At 29.4% G+C, this 17,133-nt stretch overlaps 3 protein-coding genes across 3 annotated transcripts; 1 reads left to right on the top strand and 2 right to left on the bottom strand.

Annotated features, from left to right (window-relative positions):
- Positions 1 to 2,834: 2,834 nt before the first annotated feature.
- On the top strand, positions 2,835 to 4,716 carry LOC101255332 (probable aspartic proteinase GIP2). Its single transcript, XM_004229386.5, has one exon. It carries the CDS (start codon positions 3,286 to 3,288, stop codon positions 4,597 to 4,599), a length of 1,314 nt encoding a protein of 437 aa, XP_004229434.1. The 5' UTR covers positions 2,835 to 3,285; the 3' UTR covers positions 4,600 to 4,716.
- A 5,006-nt stretch (positions 4,717 to 9,722) lies between these two features.
- LOC101255029 (probable aspartic proteinase GIP2) lies at positions 9,723 to 11,362 on the bottom strand. Its single transcript, XM_004229385.5, has one exon. It carries the CDS (start codon positions 11,296 to 11,298, stop codon positions 9,964 to 9,966), a length of 1,335 nt encoding a protein of 444 aa, XP_004229433.1. The 5' UTR covers positions 11,299 to 11,362; the 3' UTR covers positions 9,723 to 9,963.
- A 1,501-nt stretch (positions 11,363 to 12,863) lies between these two features.
- Positions 12,864 to 14,646, bottom strand: LOC101254728 (probable aspartic proteinase GIP2). Its single transcript, XM_004229384.5, has one exon. The coding sequence runs from the start codon at positions 14,529 to 14,531 to the stop codon at positions 13,206 to 13,208; it is 1,326 nt and encodes a 441-aa protein (XP_004229432.1). The 5' UTR covers positions 14,532 to 14,646; the 3' UTR covers positions 12,864 to 13,205.
- Between the last annotated feature and the right edge of the window lie 2,487 nt (positions 14,647 to 17,133).

Genomic DNA, 17,133 nt, shown 5'->3' with positions numbered 1-17,133 from the left:
GCTAATAGTCATTTTTGTTGTAGTGCGTTTATACTGCTCTAGATCACAAAAAAAAGGAGGAGAGAAAATGATAATTATTTGATCGTTCTTTTATACTCTTTTTCTAGCGATTTAAGAAGTAAAGTTGCTAATATATCTTATTCAATTGATAATAATCAACCAGATAAATCTTTCTTTAACGCATAGTACTTTAGTTGCTTAAACTTTTCCTAGTATTTTTTTTTTATATATTAAAATAGTATACAATAATTTTTTCTAAAAAAAACTCTATAACCTATTTTAATGGGGAAAATGTGGTTGCAAATTTTGGGGCCTAACAACTTGGCTTTGTCCTAACTCATTAGAGCCGCTCCTGGTGGTAGCTAATGTGGTGGACAACAGTGATGATAGTGAATGATAACGTTATATAATGGTGGTTGATAGTGATAATTATTCGTGGTGATTGATGACTACATTATTGATAATTGCTAATGATGATTATAAAGTGATAACTAACGATGACGATAGTTTACTATATAGAGAGAACTACAAACTTTGTAAGGATCGTTGAATAAATATATATTATAAATTCATAAAATAAATACACTTCGATACTTAAGATTCAAATCTAAGATTTGTTAGCTAAAATTTAAATAAATAAAATTAAGATTTTTATTTAGTACAAACAAATGAAATTTTAGATGACTTAATTTGGAATATAGAGAGTACTAGAGGTCATTCTTTATACAAAAATTAGTATCAAGTATGTAAAAACAAAGTTATGAAACATTATGAGAAGATAAATTGAGCTAATAAAAATGAGTTTAACTACTATCCACCGACGGTGGACAAAAAATTACACGGGCATATTATTTTTGGAAATATTTAATTTTTTTAATTAATATATTTTAATATTATTAATATTAGAATAAAAATAATAACAGAGTGTTATATGGTAACTTGAATTATAAATTAATTGTACAAATTTAATTAGGATTCTTATTTGTCTTACCAAAAATAAAAAATACATAATTTCTTGTGTTTTCTTATTGGAAAGCACTTCAATCCTTCAAAGAAAATCATTGCCAACATATTAATTTTTTTTTATAAGAACCGGTACTTGTTGCCATTGAAGCAATGCTAGCAAAATATTAATATGAAACTATTCCAGAAACATAAAGTGCAACAAAATCAACATATTCAAACTTATAAGAGTAAGCAAACAAAATCAAACACTATTAAATACGGCCCATGATTTAATCACAATTGCATGCTTGGTTACATTTTTTTAAACGAAATCCTTCTTTTGAACAAACAAACTCTTGACCAATAATGGATTTATCTTTTCTTGATCTACTAATTCGATTTTTGCGCACACTAAAACCATTACGATGAGCATAATCAAGATAAAATTTAAATCCAGTATCAAGTGATTGAAATTCCATACCGATGTAAGGCTCTCTTAATTCTTGCTCACCTAGTTGAGGAACAAAAGATACAACTGCATTCATGTTGCTTTCTATATCCTCCAAGGAATCTTCAATTTCTTCTGCATTTTGCTCTTCTAAATTAGAGATTTCAAAAGTTTCCTGCAATACACAATTATTAGATATTAGACTGATAGGGTAAGTTAGCTTTAAAATTTTAAATATTTTTCATGGCTAATGTATTGAACTTCTTCAATTTGCTAAAAAGTTCTTAAACGTATTCTTTAAATATCTTCATCACTACAAAACATAAATTTCTTCATACATTAAAACAAGAATATTTCTTTGAAACGTTTATTCATGTTGCGAAAAAGACTTAATAAGTTATGTAAAAAAAGATATACGAGGAAAACGCTACCATGATAATTGTTTCAAATTGCTTTAATGGTGGATAGTTGGTTGCTTCAATGGTTTATGTAGAAAAAGAAGAACGTTAATCCAACTAAGAAAACACAAGAAATTATGTATTTTTTATTTTTGGTAAGACAAATAAGAATCCTAATTAAATTTGTACAATTAATTTATAATTCAAGTTATCATATAACACTATGTTATTATTTTTATTTTAATATTAATAATATTAAAATATATTAATTAAAAAAATTAAATATTTCCAAAAATAAAATGCCCGTGTAATTTTTTTATCCACCGTCGGTGGATAGTAGTTAAACTCAATAAAAATAAGCCAACTAGGAGACATGCATATTATAAAATATGACTTCATCATTGTAAATTATGCATTGGATGCTGTCTTATAAAGATTGTCCATTGTTTAGTGGTTGGTTGCTAAATACCTAAAAGATTTCCACCTACTACTGTTTTCCTTTCTAATTTTAGAACTTTGTATCATTACAAGTGGCTTATAATTTTAATGTATTTGCGATTAAATCTATTTGTTTGTATCCTTTATATATATATCTCTTTCCACTCTGGTGTGCTTTAATTTCTATTTGAATAGGAATCACAAGTCATCGTGAAGTCTGTAGTTGTCTAGATCTACTTTAATCAATACACACATGTACACTGGATTTATATGCGACAAGAGAATTGTTTATATATTATATTTCTGAAAGGTCTGGTAGTTGCAATTTATCTACTGATTAATTAGAATTCACATGTGATACACTAAAAAAAAGTGTGTATATAAATATATATATGTATATCCTTTATTAACTAAAATTTGAATTCAAAAAAATCTTTAATCAGTGATAAAAAAATATTGTTACAATATTTATTAGAGATTGTGATAACATATATTCTAAATTTACCTTGATAGACGAGCCAACTCTTGAGCACATAATTTTTTAAAATAAAGTAGATGATAACGAATAAAACACGAATATCTCAAACAACACTTTCATAAATAAGAAAACATTAATGTGTAAATGAAACCAATTTTCAGACATGTACAAGAGTGTCTAATACAAAGAAAAAAATCTAATAAAATACGAGACATTATTGTTTGAACATAAAAAAAATAGTACATTACTAAAAGTATAGTGTACTTTTAGTAATACACTATACCCACTCAATATTCATCATTCCTTCGATTCTCTATATGTCCACTTGTATAGACTTATAAACAAATGAGTAATAAAACCATTTCTGCTTTCCTCTGCCCCTTTCCAAATAAAAATAATTCTTCGGTCAGAAACACTTTATCTTACAAAGTAAAATTTTCGACATAAATTCAGATTAATCCGACCAAAACAGTTACCTAACGGCTCCAAAAAAAAAATTTAAAATTAAACAAGCTTCACATCACTATAAATCAAGATGCTACATCTCCAAATTCTACTCACTCTATCCAAACTTAACAATGGTTTCCAAAATAATTTCTCTATCCTTTTTTTTTCCTTTGCTCCTCTTGTTCTCCCTCTCCTCAGCCAAAACACCTTCGAAACCTCGAGCTTTTCTTCTTCCTATAACCAAAGATGAAGCCACTAAACAATTTATCACAACCATATACCAAAGAATACCCCTTGTCCCAGCCAAACTTACTATCGATCTTGGTCAACGATTTTTATGGGTTGATTGTGATATAGGTTATGTTAGTTCATCTTATAAACCTGTCCCTTGTGGTTCTATCCCTTGTAAACGTTCTTTCTCCGGTGCATGTGTTGAATCATGTGTAGGTTCTCCTTCACCAGGATGCAACAATAACACTTGTGGACAAAGTATTTATAACCCCTTTATTCGTACTAGCACGAGTGGTGAACTTGCTCAAGATGTTGTCTCACTTCAATCAACCGATGGCTCGAAACCTCGTAAATACTTATCAACAACAAATGGAGTAGTTTTTGGATGTGGTTCTACTTTTCTCCTTGAGAAACTAGCAAAAGGTGTTAATGGCATTCTTGGACTTGGAAATGGTTATGTAGGGTTTCCTACTCAATTAGCTAATGCTTTTACTATACCTCGAAAATTCGCTATATGTTTGACTTCATCCACAACCTCTCGTGGTGTTATCTTCTTTGGTGATAGTCCTTATGTTTTTCTTCCTGGAATGGATGTCTCAAAAAGACTTGTTTACACTCCACTACTCAATAACCCTGTTAGTACATCAGGGTCATATTTTGTAGGGGAGCCCTCAGTGGAGTATTTCATTGGAGTAACATCTATTAAAATAAATGGTAACGTCGTGCCAATAAACACCACATTGTTGGACATAACTAAAGATGGCAAAGGCGGAACAAAAATTAGTACGGTTGATCCTTACACAAAATTAGAGACTTCGATTTACAATGCTTTAACAAAGGCATTTGTTAAATCGCTGTCTAAGGTTCCAAGGGTGAAACCATTGGCTCCATTTGAAGTGTGTTATAATAGGAGTAGTTTGGGTAGTACTCGTGTTGGCCCTGGTGTTCCACCTATTGAACTAGTGTTGGGAACTACATCTTGGAATATTTGGGGTTCGAATTCAATGGTGGCGGTGAATGATGACGTGCTTTGTCTTGGATTTGTGGATGGAGGAGTTGAATTTGAACCAACAACTTCTATAGTCATTGGAGCACATCAAATTGAAGACAATTTTTTGCAATTTGACATTGCGAACAAAAGGTTGGGTTTTACTTCATCACTTTTGTTTAGTCAAACAACATGTGCCAACTTCAATTTTACATCCAAAGCTTGATGGTTTTTAATCTGAATATCAGATTCAGATGAAGGAACAGTTGTAGTAGTAATTAATTTGTTTTATTTTCCATGGAGTTGGGCCAAGAATAAATGTACTATCTCTTTTCTTTTGGTAGTTCATTTTCTAGTTGTCATAATGGCCTGGTCAATTATACAACGTCTCCCATCCTTTTTAAAGAGACATAATAAATGTAGTGGGCACGATTCAAAATTTTTATCAAAGAGGGTTTAAAATCTGAAAAGTAAATACACTAACTGATGTAGGAGGTTCAAAATCTGAAAAATAAATGCATTCACTGGTGCAAGAGGTTCAACATCTATCTCATATATATATATATAATTTTTTTTTTATTATTCATTCAACCCCAATTAATATTTACACTAATTATTATTTATTTGCATTAAAATAAATTTCCAACAAATTTTTACACAAATCTTCAAAAAAATTCAAGCTTTTGTCATCCTCATCTTTCATCAGAGAATAAATGGGATTTGAAAATGGAATTTGGAGCACATGATCAACTCAAAGTGTGTGCCTTCTTAAACATCTTCGAGTAGGGGTGGATCTTTAATATTTTGTTTGGGATTTTTTTAACCTTAAATTTGATTATTTGTATAATTGATAGTTAAAATTAAAGTAGATATCAAGTTTAAAAATTTTGATTTGAAATTTAGTAAATTAAATTTTAATTTTATACGATATTCGATAATGTCACATTAAAGTTATAGCTGATTGTATTATAAAGTTAATATTATTTCTCTAATCATTTTCATTTTTTTATGTAAAGCCACAATATTATTGAAGATCAATAAGGAAGAAGATATCAAAAAAAATTAAATTGATACAACTAAAATACATATGTATTTGAATTGTTAATGCTTATTCAATAACTTTCACTTTTAACTTATACTAATGAGTAATGTAGATGTTGATATATGATTTTTATTAAATAAATAATTTAATATCTGGGAGATACTAAATACCAAATGGTACTAATATATCGTACCAAACTCATACTCAAATATTATAATATTAAAATTTTACCCTAAATAACGTATCAAAAATCGAATTACCAAATATCAAATTTTTTTATTCAAATTGATAATTCAATTTTCAATATTTTATACCCTACCCTATCTTCAAGTATTCGGACTTGTTCGTCAAAGTTATTTTAGAGTATGCTTGCGAAAAATTTCTAGTGTGAAAAATAAACTTTATATCATAAATAAGATATATTTAAAAAAAAAATGAGTATTTGTGAATTCAATTTTGTTATTCATTTAATTCCTCTCCAAAATTTTTCATAATTTTTTCTAAATTTACACTACTAACTTACGGAGGAGACATGCCACAATTATGAGCCTGCCTTTTTAGTCTCGAATTTTCTTTTATTTATTAGTCCATCCAATAATATTTATTCAATTTAGAAAATTAAGATATGATTTATTTTATGTATCTATTAAATTTTACTATTAGATATTATTTATAATTTAATATATTTTTAAAATGTTAAATTTAATAAAATTAAAAAATAATATAATAATATTAGCACTATATTTATTATTTTTTAAATGATATACCAAGTCAATAATGAACCAATTATCAATGGACTGATGTAGTTTTTCTTCTTCTTACATGGTATTCAAAGCCGAATGCTCATATCAATCTTATTATGAGCAGTATGGGTGATAAATTTAAATTAATTAAAACTTTAATATGAATATAAATATCAAAATATTGAATGAGAAATTAAATAAGTCCTGTGCTATATGCTTTAAATTTCGACGGCCTCAAATTTTTGTCAAAAGATAAATTATGTGTTTAAAAAATAAAATAAAAATTAATAAAAAGTAAAAAAAAAATCTAAAAATATATTATTTTATCCTCATTAACCTCCTTCGTATTTTGTAAAAAATACGAATTAATAGTGAAAAGTGTTGAAAAAAGTGAATTACAAATTATTTTTTATTTTTTATTTTTAAATTTCAGTTTCAAGCATTACTATAAACATATTAAATGAGGTATATCAAGTCGTCAACTTCTTAAGTTGAATTGTATGATTCTAACTCTTATCTTTATTTAATATTTGTCAACTTATTACTTATATCATTATATTAATAATATATGTAGAATAATCGTCTCACTAAAATGACTTCTTTTAATGTTGAGTTGATAAAATCGTACCTAAAATTAATAATTAAAAAAATAATATTATACATTTAATAATTTCATCTAAATAGTGTAAAAAAATAACTTTTAAATAAAAATATATATATAAATTATTTATATTTTAAACTGCGAATTAAAATTTCGCGCTATGAGAAGTGGTGGCATTATTGACTAGTTTGAAAATTTAGACAGCGTCATTATTACTCTTCTGTTCCATAATTAATCCAGATTTCCATATTGGTCTATACTCTAGTCTCTATGCTACATAATTTATCGTAAAATAATGTTTTGTATGTAACGGGGCAATGTGGAAGGGGACAAGAAATTCAGAATAGGACATTAATACATAATTAGTTCACCTCTTGCAACTTGCACTTTGCATATATACAACTTCTCTTTTCATTTGTAAGTATATAATGTTTGAATATTCCTAATAACTCGTGCTTTCTTAATTATTTTTTATAAAATATATTTTTTTTTAGCCTTTAATCATTTTAATCAACCGACCTTAGATGAGTCCCAAGATTCAGATAAATTCGTTGCTTTGATAATTGTAGTCTACTCAAAATTATGTATTTTACGACACAATTTAAAAGAACAATCTTTCTATATTTATCAAAATAACTGAGCCTTTTTTCTTTTGTCAAAATTCTCGAACCAGCAAGCACAGCAGACCCATGTGGAGAATTAAAAATTCACGTATATTTGTAAACTTCGAAAAAAGTTTATATACAACTTAGACTCATGGACATAAGTTCTACGCGTATTTAATAAGAAAAATTAGACGAGATGGCGTTGCGTTATATCAAAGTCAATAATCTGTGTCTTCTTTAGTGGTTTCCCCTTGTTTTAGAATTCTAAATTCACCTATATTAATCAATATCTTTTTAATTATAAAATTAATATAATTAGATTAAAGTGAAATCTGGACCACTTTAAATTATCAAAAATCAGAGATGGACCTAAATTGAATGTAGATTTGGTTGAACTCAATAACTTTTGCTCAAATAACATATTTATATCAGAATATTAATTAAATATGTATATATTAAATATTAAGTTTAAATTCAAAATATTAACACTTGAGTTGAAATCCTCACTTTAAAAATAAAAACCATAAAATTGAAAATTGAAAACTGAGCCAGCCTATCATAAACAAAGTGAAATGATGAGTTCGGAGCCTAAAGGGTACAAAATATTAACAAAAACTCTAAAACAGTATATAAAATTTTATATTAACCAAAACAGCAAAATCGCTGCATCAACAACGATTTACTTCACTGAAAAAAGCAAAATCGTTGCAGAGGCAGCAATTTTGCAAAATGTGAATTTTTTTTTAAAAAAATAAAATTGAAATGTGGAAGTCGCTGCCAAGCGACTTTTATAATTTTTATTTTTTAAAAAATTTTTAAGTTTTTTTTTAAAAAAAATATTATAAAATTTATAAATTGCTGCCTAGGCAGCGGTTTTTTTTTTAAAAAAAAATTATAAATTTTTTAAATCGCTGCCTACGCAGCGATTTATAAATTTATTTTTTCTTAAAATATGTAAATCGCTCGGCGAATTTATAATTTTTTTTAAATATGGAAATCGCTGCGATTTCCCAAGAATAATTTTTTTAAAAAAATAAAAAATTTAAAGCAGCAATTTTATAAAAAAATATTATTAAATTTTTTTATTTTATAAAATTGCTGCTTAAATTTTTTTTTTTTTAAAAAAAATCCATATTGTTTCCATATTTTTTTAAGAAAAAAATTTTTTAAAAAAAGAATTATAAAAGTCGCTGCCGAGTTGCACATTTCAATTTTTTTTTTTATAAAAGTCGCTGCCCCACATTTCTAAAAAAAAAAAATTTAAAAAAAATCACTGCCAAAAAAATTAAAAATCGCTGCCTAGATAGCGATTTCATTTTTTTTAAAAAAAATTCACATTTTACAAAATCGCTGCCTCTGCAGCGATTTTGATTTTTCCGGGGAAGTAAATCGCTGTTGATGCAACAATTTTGCCGTTTCGATTAATATAAAATTTTATATACCGTTTTGAAATTTTTGTTAATATTTTGTACCATTTAGGCTACATACTCGTGAAATGATCATATGCCAACGCATCCTGCTACACCAAGCTACGTCTCATTTAAGCCATTCACGCACTTAAAATTGGTAGTCAACATGCTCTCACTAGCAAAAGTCTATCCTGTTTAGATGGTTGTTACTTATTTTTTAGAATATATTGTTTTACTTGGCTTATCTAGTAGACTGTTTTTAGCTTTCATGTGTCGAGAGGGATAAAATCTTTAGCTTTAGCTGATCCACCGACGTGCCTGTTTCCGTAGATTTTTCCCATGATTCCAAGAGGACGTTCACCCTTTTCAAGTGTGATTTCTATGTTATGTATGGCCGTGCCTAAGTGCATATCGGTTGAAGTAGATTCTTCTTTTGACCGTATTATATTGTTTTAATGAATACAATATTTGAATATTGTGCAAGTTCATGATTTTCAGTAAGGAGATAAGGAAAAAAATGTTGTGCTTGAGATTTGAAGTTGAACCTTAAGGTGAATTTTGAACCCTCTAAACCAATACAAAACCAACCTCGCTACTAGAGGATTCAAAATCTATATATCTATATAAATCCTAAAAAATTAAATTGGGTGAACACCCTCCCGTCCCCCTAGTTCAATCCTATTCTGATAGTTTATATCGCTCTCCGTCGTTATATAATACCACACATTAACAATATAAAGGATATGCCTACGAGAAAAGTAGGGTACAAATTGCAATGAATAACTAGTATAAAAAGGTGGGGAAATGATACAATAAGTAAAATAACAAGTAAAGACAAATGAGAAGAAAAATGTAAGGTAAAAACACGATTACACCAAATCAATTACTATACAAAATGAGACTTTTCGAAATTACCTAACGATGAGTTTAAGAATACGAAATATTAAAATTTAAGTAATAATAAAAAAAACATTTTATTTAAACTAAAAATACAATAGTTAACAACCATCCAAAGTGTAGATATACACAATTAATTATTGGGACTATTGCTAATTAACACCATTGCGTCTAAATTCAACAACCAAGCGAAGTTGAATACATTTATTCTTGATCAACTTCATCCTTTGGAAAATAAAAGAAAACATTTATTTGAAGCTAAAATCACCAAAGCACACCTTTTTTTTTTACCACTAAGCTTTGGTTGTAAAGTTGAAGTTAGCACATGTTATTTCATCAAATAAGAGTGATGAAGTAAAACCCAACCTTTTGTTAGCAATGTCAAATTGCAAAAGGTTGTCTTCAATTTGATGTGTTCCAATGACTATAGAAGTTGTTGGTTCAAATTCAACTCCACCATCCACAAATCCAAAACAAACCACATCATTATTCACCGCCACCATAGAATTGGCACCCCAAATAAACCAAGATGTATACGTAGTAGCATTTTTGTTACGCAACACTAGTTCAATGGGTGGTACACCAGGGCCAACCTGATTACTTCCCAAGCTCGTTTTATTATAACACACTTGAAAAGGTGCCACAGGTTTCACCGTTGGAACATTAAGAAGCGCGCTAACAAATGCCTTCGTTAAAGCATTATAAATCGATGTCTCTAATTTTGTGTAAGGTTCAACCGTACTAATTTTTGTTCCCCCTTTGCCATCTTTGGTAATGTTCAACAATGTGGTGTTTATTGGCACAGCAATACTATGTATTTTAATAGACGTCACTCCAATAAAATAATCCGTTGAAGGTTCCCCTTCAAAATATGACCCTGATGTACTAACAGGGTTTTTGAGGAGTGGAGTGTAAACAAGTCTCTTTGAGAAATCAATTCCAGCTGGAAGAAAAACATAAGGACTATCACCAAAGAAGATAGCACCACGAGAGGTTGTGGACGAAGTCAAACATATAGCGAATTTTCGAGGTATACTAAAAGCATTAGCTAATTGAGTAGGAAACCCTACATAACCATTTCCAAGTCCAAGAATCCCTTTAACACCCTTTGCTAGTCCTTGAAGAAGAGAATGAGGAGCACAATCAAAAACTACTCCATTTGTAGTTGATAAGTATTTACGAGGATTCGAGCCATCGGTTGATTGAAGTGAAACAACATCTTGAGCAAGTTCACCACCCGTGCTAGTACGAATAAAGGGGTTATAAGGAATATGTGAACAAGTGTTATTGTTGCACCCTGGTGAAGGAGGACCTATACATGATTCAACACATGCACCGGAGAAAGAACGTTTACAAGGGATAGAACCACAAGGGACGGGTTTATAAGATGAACTAACATAACCTTTTTCACAATCAACCCATAAAAATCGTTGACCAAGATCAATTGTGAGTTTGATTGGGACTAGGGGTGTTCTTTGGTCAATGGTTGTGACATATTGTTTTGTGGATGCATCTTTGGTTACTGGAAGAAGAAAAGCTCGAGGTCTCGTAGGTGTTTTCGCCAAGGAGAGGGAAAATAAAAAGATCAAACAAAGAAACAAGGATAGAAAATTTATTTTGATAACCATTGTTACGTTAATATTGATGGAGTGAGTAGATTTGGAGATGTAGCATCTTGATTTATAGTGATGTAAAACTTATTTAATATGAACCTTGACTATACAAGTTGCGTTGTAAGAATTCTAGGATCTATGAACATTGACTATGAATAAAATTACGTAATAGATATTATATTGTCTACCAGTTCATGATTTCGTCCAAGTGAAGAAACAACAGGAATGGAAGAAGCATTATATTCTATTATTATATTCATATCAATTAGTAATACAATAGCTTTTCGAATTTCTCCCTTGGTTATTTAATTATCTTATTGTTCAAAGAAAGCAAGATGCATTAGTCAATATAATGAGACATAGGATAAGTTTGGTAGGAAGCAAAATGTTTTTGTAGAAAATATTCTTGTTGACTGATGAATGAAAAATATTTTTTAATGTTTGATTGGTGAATGAAAAATATTATTAACAAAATTATATTTTGTATTTGTATGGAGTATAAAATATTCTTTAGAAAAATATAGTCTACCCTAAAAGTTAACCTCAATAATTGATAGTACATTTGACATCGAAATCGGAGATATGAGACTCGACATTTAAATTAGAATCCAATCATGACCATGACCCGAATCAGGACACAATCTCAATACATAACCCGAATCAGGCCACGATCCCGACACCCGAGCTTGAACCCGATCCAAGACCCAAGCTCAACTTCCAACCGCAACATCCAACTCAAGATCCAACTTTTGCAATGCAATCCAACTCCAAAATTCGACTTCTAATGCTAACTCAAGATCCAACCCCGATTCAATTCGAAACTCGAGAGTTATATCCCAAATCGAGGTCGAGTGTCAAGTTTCGAATTGAGAATTACGAAACATATCTAGAATATTAGTATTGAGAACTGATATCCGAGACTTCCGTTAGGATGGAAAGTTGATGTGGAGGTTCAAAATGATTTTGGAAAATCTTTTCCTTACTTTTCTAAGGGATGTTATTTTCCTTAAATTTAATGAAAATAAGCTGATTTGGAAAATATTTTTCAAAATATTTAAGTCAACCAATCAAACATGATCGAGAAAATTAAAAAATATTTTCTAAAAAACATTTTCCTTTATATCGAAACACACCCTTAGTGGCAACATCCAAAGTCGTCACAAATAACTTTCAAATATGAAGGAACTTGCCACGACCTAAAGCTCGCCATTGATAATATTTAGTGGTGACTTTAGGAATTTTTAGCAACTTAAGTCGCCAAAAAAACCCTGATTTCTTGTAGTGTTGGGTGAACACCTTTGCGTCCCCCTTGACCCTACTCGATAGACTGTATCGTTCTCCGTTATTATATAATATCACACATAATCTGAAGGATAAACTAGCAAGTAAAGTAGGGTAAAGCGTAGAACTACTATAGAGGAAAAACAATAATATAAGATAATTAAAAAAATAAGTAAAGACAAATGTGAAGAAAAAATTAATGTGAAAATGCAATCACACTAAATCGATCATTATAAAATGAGATTTTTCAATTGATCTAACGATGAGTTTAACGATACTACATCATAAAATTTAAAGAATAATCAAAACAAACATTTTCTTTGAACTAACAATACAATACAATACAATACAATATGAAACATACAACACAACGGGTAACAACCATCCAAACAAAGTGTAGATATACACAAGCAATAAGTCGATCAGATACATTCCCAACTTTTTGTTAGCAATGTCAAATTGCAAAAGTCGAATACATTTAACATAGACTCTTTTTTTTCTTTCTAATTGACACCAGTGGGACTACATTCAAAAACCAAACAAAGTCGAATACATTTATTCTTGATAACTCTGTCCTTTGAAAATAAAAGAAACATTTATTTGAATCTGAAATTACATAAAAGCACAGCTCTTATATTTCATCAAGGTTTGGATGTAAAGTTGAAGTTGGCACATGTTGTTTGACCAAATAAGAGTGATGAAGTAAAACCGAGCCTTTTATTAGCAATATCAAATTGCAAAAGGTTGTCTTCAATTTGATGTGCTCCAATGACTATAGAAGTTGTTGGTTCAAATTCAACTCCTCCATCCACAAATCCAAGACAAAGCACGTCATCATTCACCGCCACCATAGAATTTACACCCCAAATAGTCCAAGATGTAGTAGCATTTTTGTTACGCAACACTAGTTCAATGGGTGGAACACCAGGGCCAACGCGAGTACTTCCCAAGCTCGTTCTGTTATAGCACACTTTAAAAGGTGCCACAGGTTTCACCCTTGGAACCTTAGATATTGATTTAACAAATGCCTTTGTTAAAGCATTGTAAATCGAAGTCTCTAATTTTGTGTAAGGTTCAACCGTACTAATTTTTGTTCCACCTTTCCCATCTTTGGTTATGTTCAACAATGTGGTGTTTATTGGCACAACATTACCATTAACTTTGATAGATGTCACTCCAATAAAATAATCCGTTGAAGGTTCCCCTTCAAAATATGACCCTGATGTACTAACAGGGTTTTTGAGAAGTGGAGTGTATACAAGTCTCTTTGAGACATCCATTCCAGGAAGAAAAACATAAGGACTATCACCAAAGAAGATAACACCACGAGAGGTTGTGGATGAAGTCAAACATATAGCGAATTTTCGAGGTATACTAAAAGCATTAGCTAATTGAGTAGGAAATCCTACATAACCATTTCCAAGTCCAAGAATGCCTCTAACACCCTTTGCTAGTCCTTCAAGAAGAGAATGAGGAGCACAATCAAAAACTACTCCATTTGTAGTTGATAAGTATTTACGAGGATTCGAGCCATCGGTTGATTGAAGTGAAACAACATCTTGAGCAAGTTCACCACCCGTGCTAGTACGAATAAAGGGGTTATAAGGAATATGTGAACAAGTGTTATTATTGCACCCTGGTGAAGGAGGACCTATACATGATTCAACACATGCACCGGAGAAAGAACGTTTACAAGGGATAGAACCACAAGGGACGGGTTTATACGATGAACTAACATAACCTTTTTCACAATCAACCCATAAAAATCGTTGACCAAGATCGATCGTAAGTTTGACTGGGACAAGGGGTGTTCTTTGGTTAATGGTTGTGACAAATTGTTTAGTGGATGCATCTTTGGTTACTGGAAGAAGAAAAGCTCGAGGTCGCGGAGGCGTTTTCGCGAAGGAGAGGGAAAATAAGAGAATCAAAGAGAGAAACAAGGATAGACAATATATTTTGGTAACCATTGTAACGTTATGGATGAAGTGAGTAGAGTTTGAAGATGTAGCATCTTGATTTATAGTGATGTAATATGATTATTGGTGATTTATGACATGACGTTTATTTTATTAGCCAAGGGACAAGACGAAAGCTGAAAGAAAGCATAAATCTATATAATATATTGTGTATTTGATTAATGCATATACAAGTTGGGGTGTAAGAATACAAGGATCTATGAACATTGACTATAGATACACATAATTAATAGATATTGCCTGCCAGTTAATGATTTCGTCCAAATGAAGAAAGAAAAGGAATGGTGGAAGCATTATCCTATTATTATTATTATGTCAAAAACAATTGGTGAAGAACCGCATTCGATGGAGTTATATATTCATATTAATTAGTATATGGTATACAATTGTTTTATGTTATAAAATAACTAGTTTAACAAACTTATATTTATAAACTAAATTAATAAGAAGCAAAAAGGGAGCATAATTTATTCCAACCTCTTTTATATATTTTTTAAAATGAAAATAATGACTGTTTATAATCCTTAAGTAATATACAAATTAACACTCGACCATTATAAAATTATTCTCATAATGATATCTCTCAAATATTTAATATGATAAGTGATGACAATGAAATGGATAACCCCACATGACATCAGCTAGTTTAACAACATTTTTAAATTTTTCCTTAGGTTATTTATTAGTCAATATAAAGAGACATGAAATCCAAGGGTGGAATCACGTGGGTTTCTAGGTTCACCCAAATCTTTTCGATAAAAAATTATATTATATATATAAAATAACTTTGTATTTATGTAGATATATTATTTTTGACACTTCTCGCGAACAAGAAGCAATCTATAACATTGTGAAACTGTGAAAGATTCATTTAAAGTTGACCCTCACGTCCATGGTTTGAATTTCATTGTGAACATTTCTTCTTTTAGCTTAAGTTAAAAAGTCTTTTTGTAACGGAACTAACTTTTGTCCGTTTAATTAAACTATATTATTACTACCTTGGAATTGTATCTTTTTGTCTTTTTCACACGTTTATATTTTATTTTTCAAATTTCTTGAATGAAAATTCTAGATCTGTCCCTAATAAAATTGATTCTATGTTAGATGATGAATCACATTGCAATTTATGAAGCTCTATAAGTCGCATCTAACCATGTGTTTTGTGATGATGAAACGAACTATCAAAAATGAAAGATTTAATTCATTAATGAACTCTTAAAATTATTCACTTAATAATTTTAATTCAAACTTTATATCTATTAGATTCACTTAAAATATATATATTTTTTTCCATATTCGAAAAGTATTTGTTTTATTAAGCACAAACATAAAATGATAACAAATCAGATTCATATTATATAAATTTTGATCAATATTTAAAATAAAAATATATACATGAGAAAAACTACATTTATAATATCTTTTATGTTACTATTTTATATTTAAATCTTACATTTAAAATATTATATTAAATTAATTTAGCTTTAAATTTCTCAACTTGACTTCAAAAAGCAAAAATATTACATAAATTATAGAGGGAGTGTGAAATATGAGAATTTAAGACGTTGTGCAGCAAAATACTTACCTTTCATTTAATATTGATAGTTTGGTACCAAATTGAATAATTTAATTTCAAGTGTCGTCACATATTGAATTGAGAATAATACATTATAACTAAGGATATGTAATTAATCAATCACGTGCATTTTCTAATTTAGTGAATTTATTCCCTCTTTTTTATTTTATTTGATCTTTATAGTAAAAAGATTGTATTTCTTGCACTCTTTTTTATTTTATTTGATCTTTATAGTAAAAAATTTTTATTTCTTTTTATTTGTTCATAATAGTAAATCAAGAAAATATTACTCCTTATTTTTGCCTCATACTATTCTTAATATATATAAATAACTATATGAAATAATCATTAAATTTAGCAGAAATGATGACCATTTCAGATACAATAAAAGAAATGATCTATTGTATACTATAAACACACTCATTTTAATTAATCGATTAACAGTACTAATTTATTGTTTTAATTTTTCTTAGTAAATTAATTTTGTTTAAATAAATCTTAGCGAAATTTTCTTGTTGATTCAATTCACGGCTATGGCGCAAAATAGTAGCTAATGTAAGAGACCTACTATACTTATGAGTCCGGAGCCTAAACGGTACAAAATATTAACAAAAATTTCAAAATGGTATATAAAATTTTATATTAACCAAAAGGGTAAAATCGCTGCACCAATAGCGACTTACCCCACCGGAAAAAGCAAAATTGCTGCCTCTGCAGCGATTTTGCAAAATCTGTTTTAGAAATTATTTTTTTTACAAAATCGCTGCCCCAGCAGCGTTTTCTTCAAAAAAAATTTAAATTTTTTTTGAGCGATTTCTTAGTTTAAAATTTTTTTTTGAAGAAATTGCTGCTCCCAGCAACGATTTCTTTTTTTTTTAAAGAAAAAACAACAACATATTTTGCAAAATCGCTGTAGAGGCAGCATCTACAGCGATTTTGCTTTTTCCGGTGGGGTAAGTCGTTGTTGGTGCAGCAATTTCACCCTTTTGGTTAATATAAAATTTTATATACCGTTTT

This window comes from Solanum lycopersicum, chromosome 1 (assembly GCF_036512215.1).
Source record: "Solanum lycopersicum chromosome 1, SLM_r2.1".
In the NCBI taxonomy this organism is placed as follows: Eukaryota; Viridiplantae; Streptophyta; class Magnoliopsida; order Solanales; family Solanaceae; genus Solanum; species Solanum lycopersicum.
Note: the sequence above shows the minus strand (reverse complement) of the source record. Positions and strands in the feature narration are given on the sequence as shown.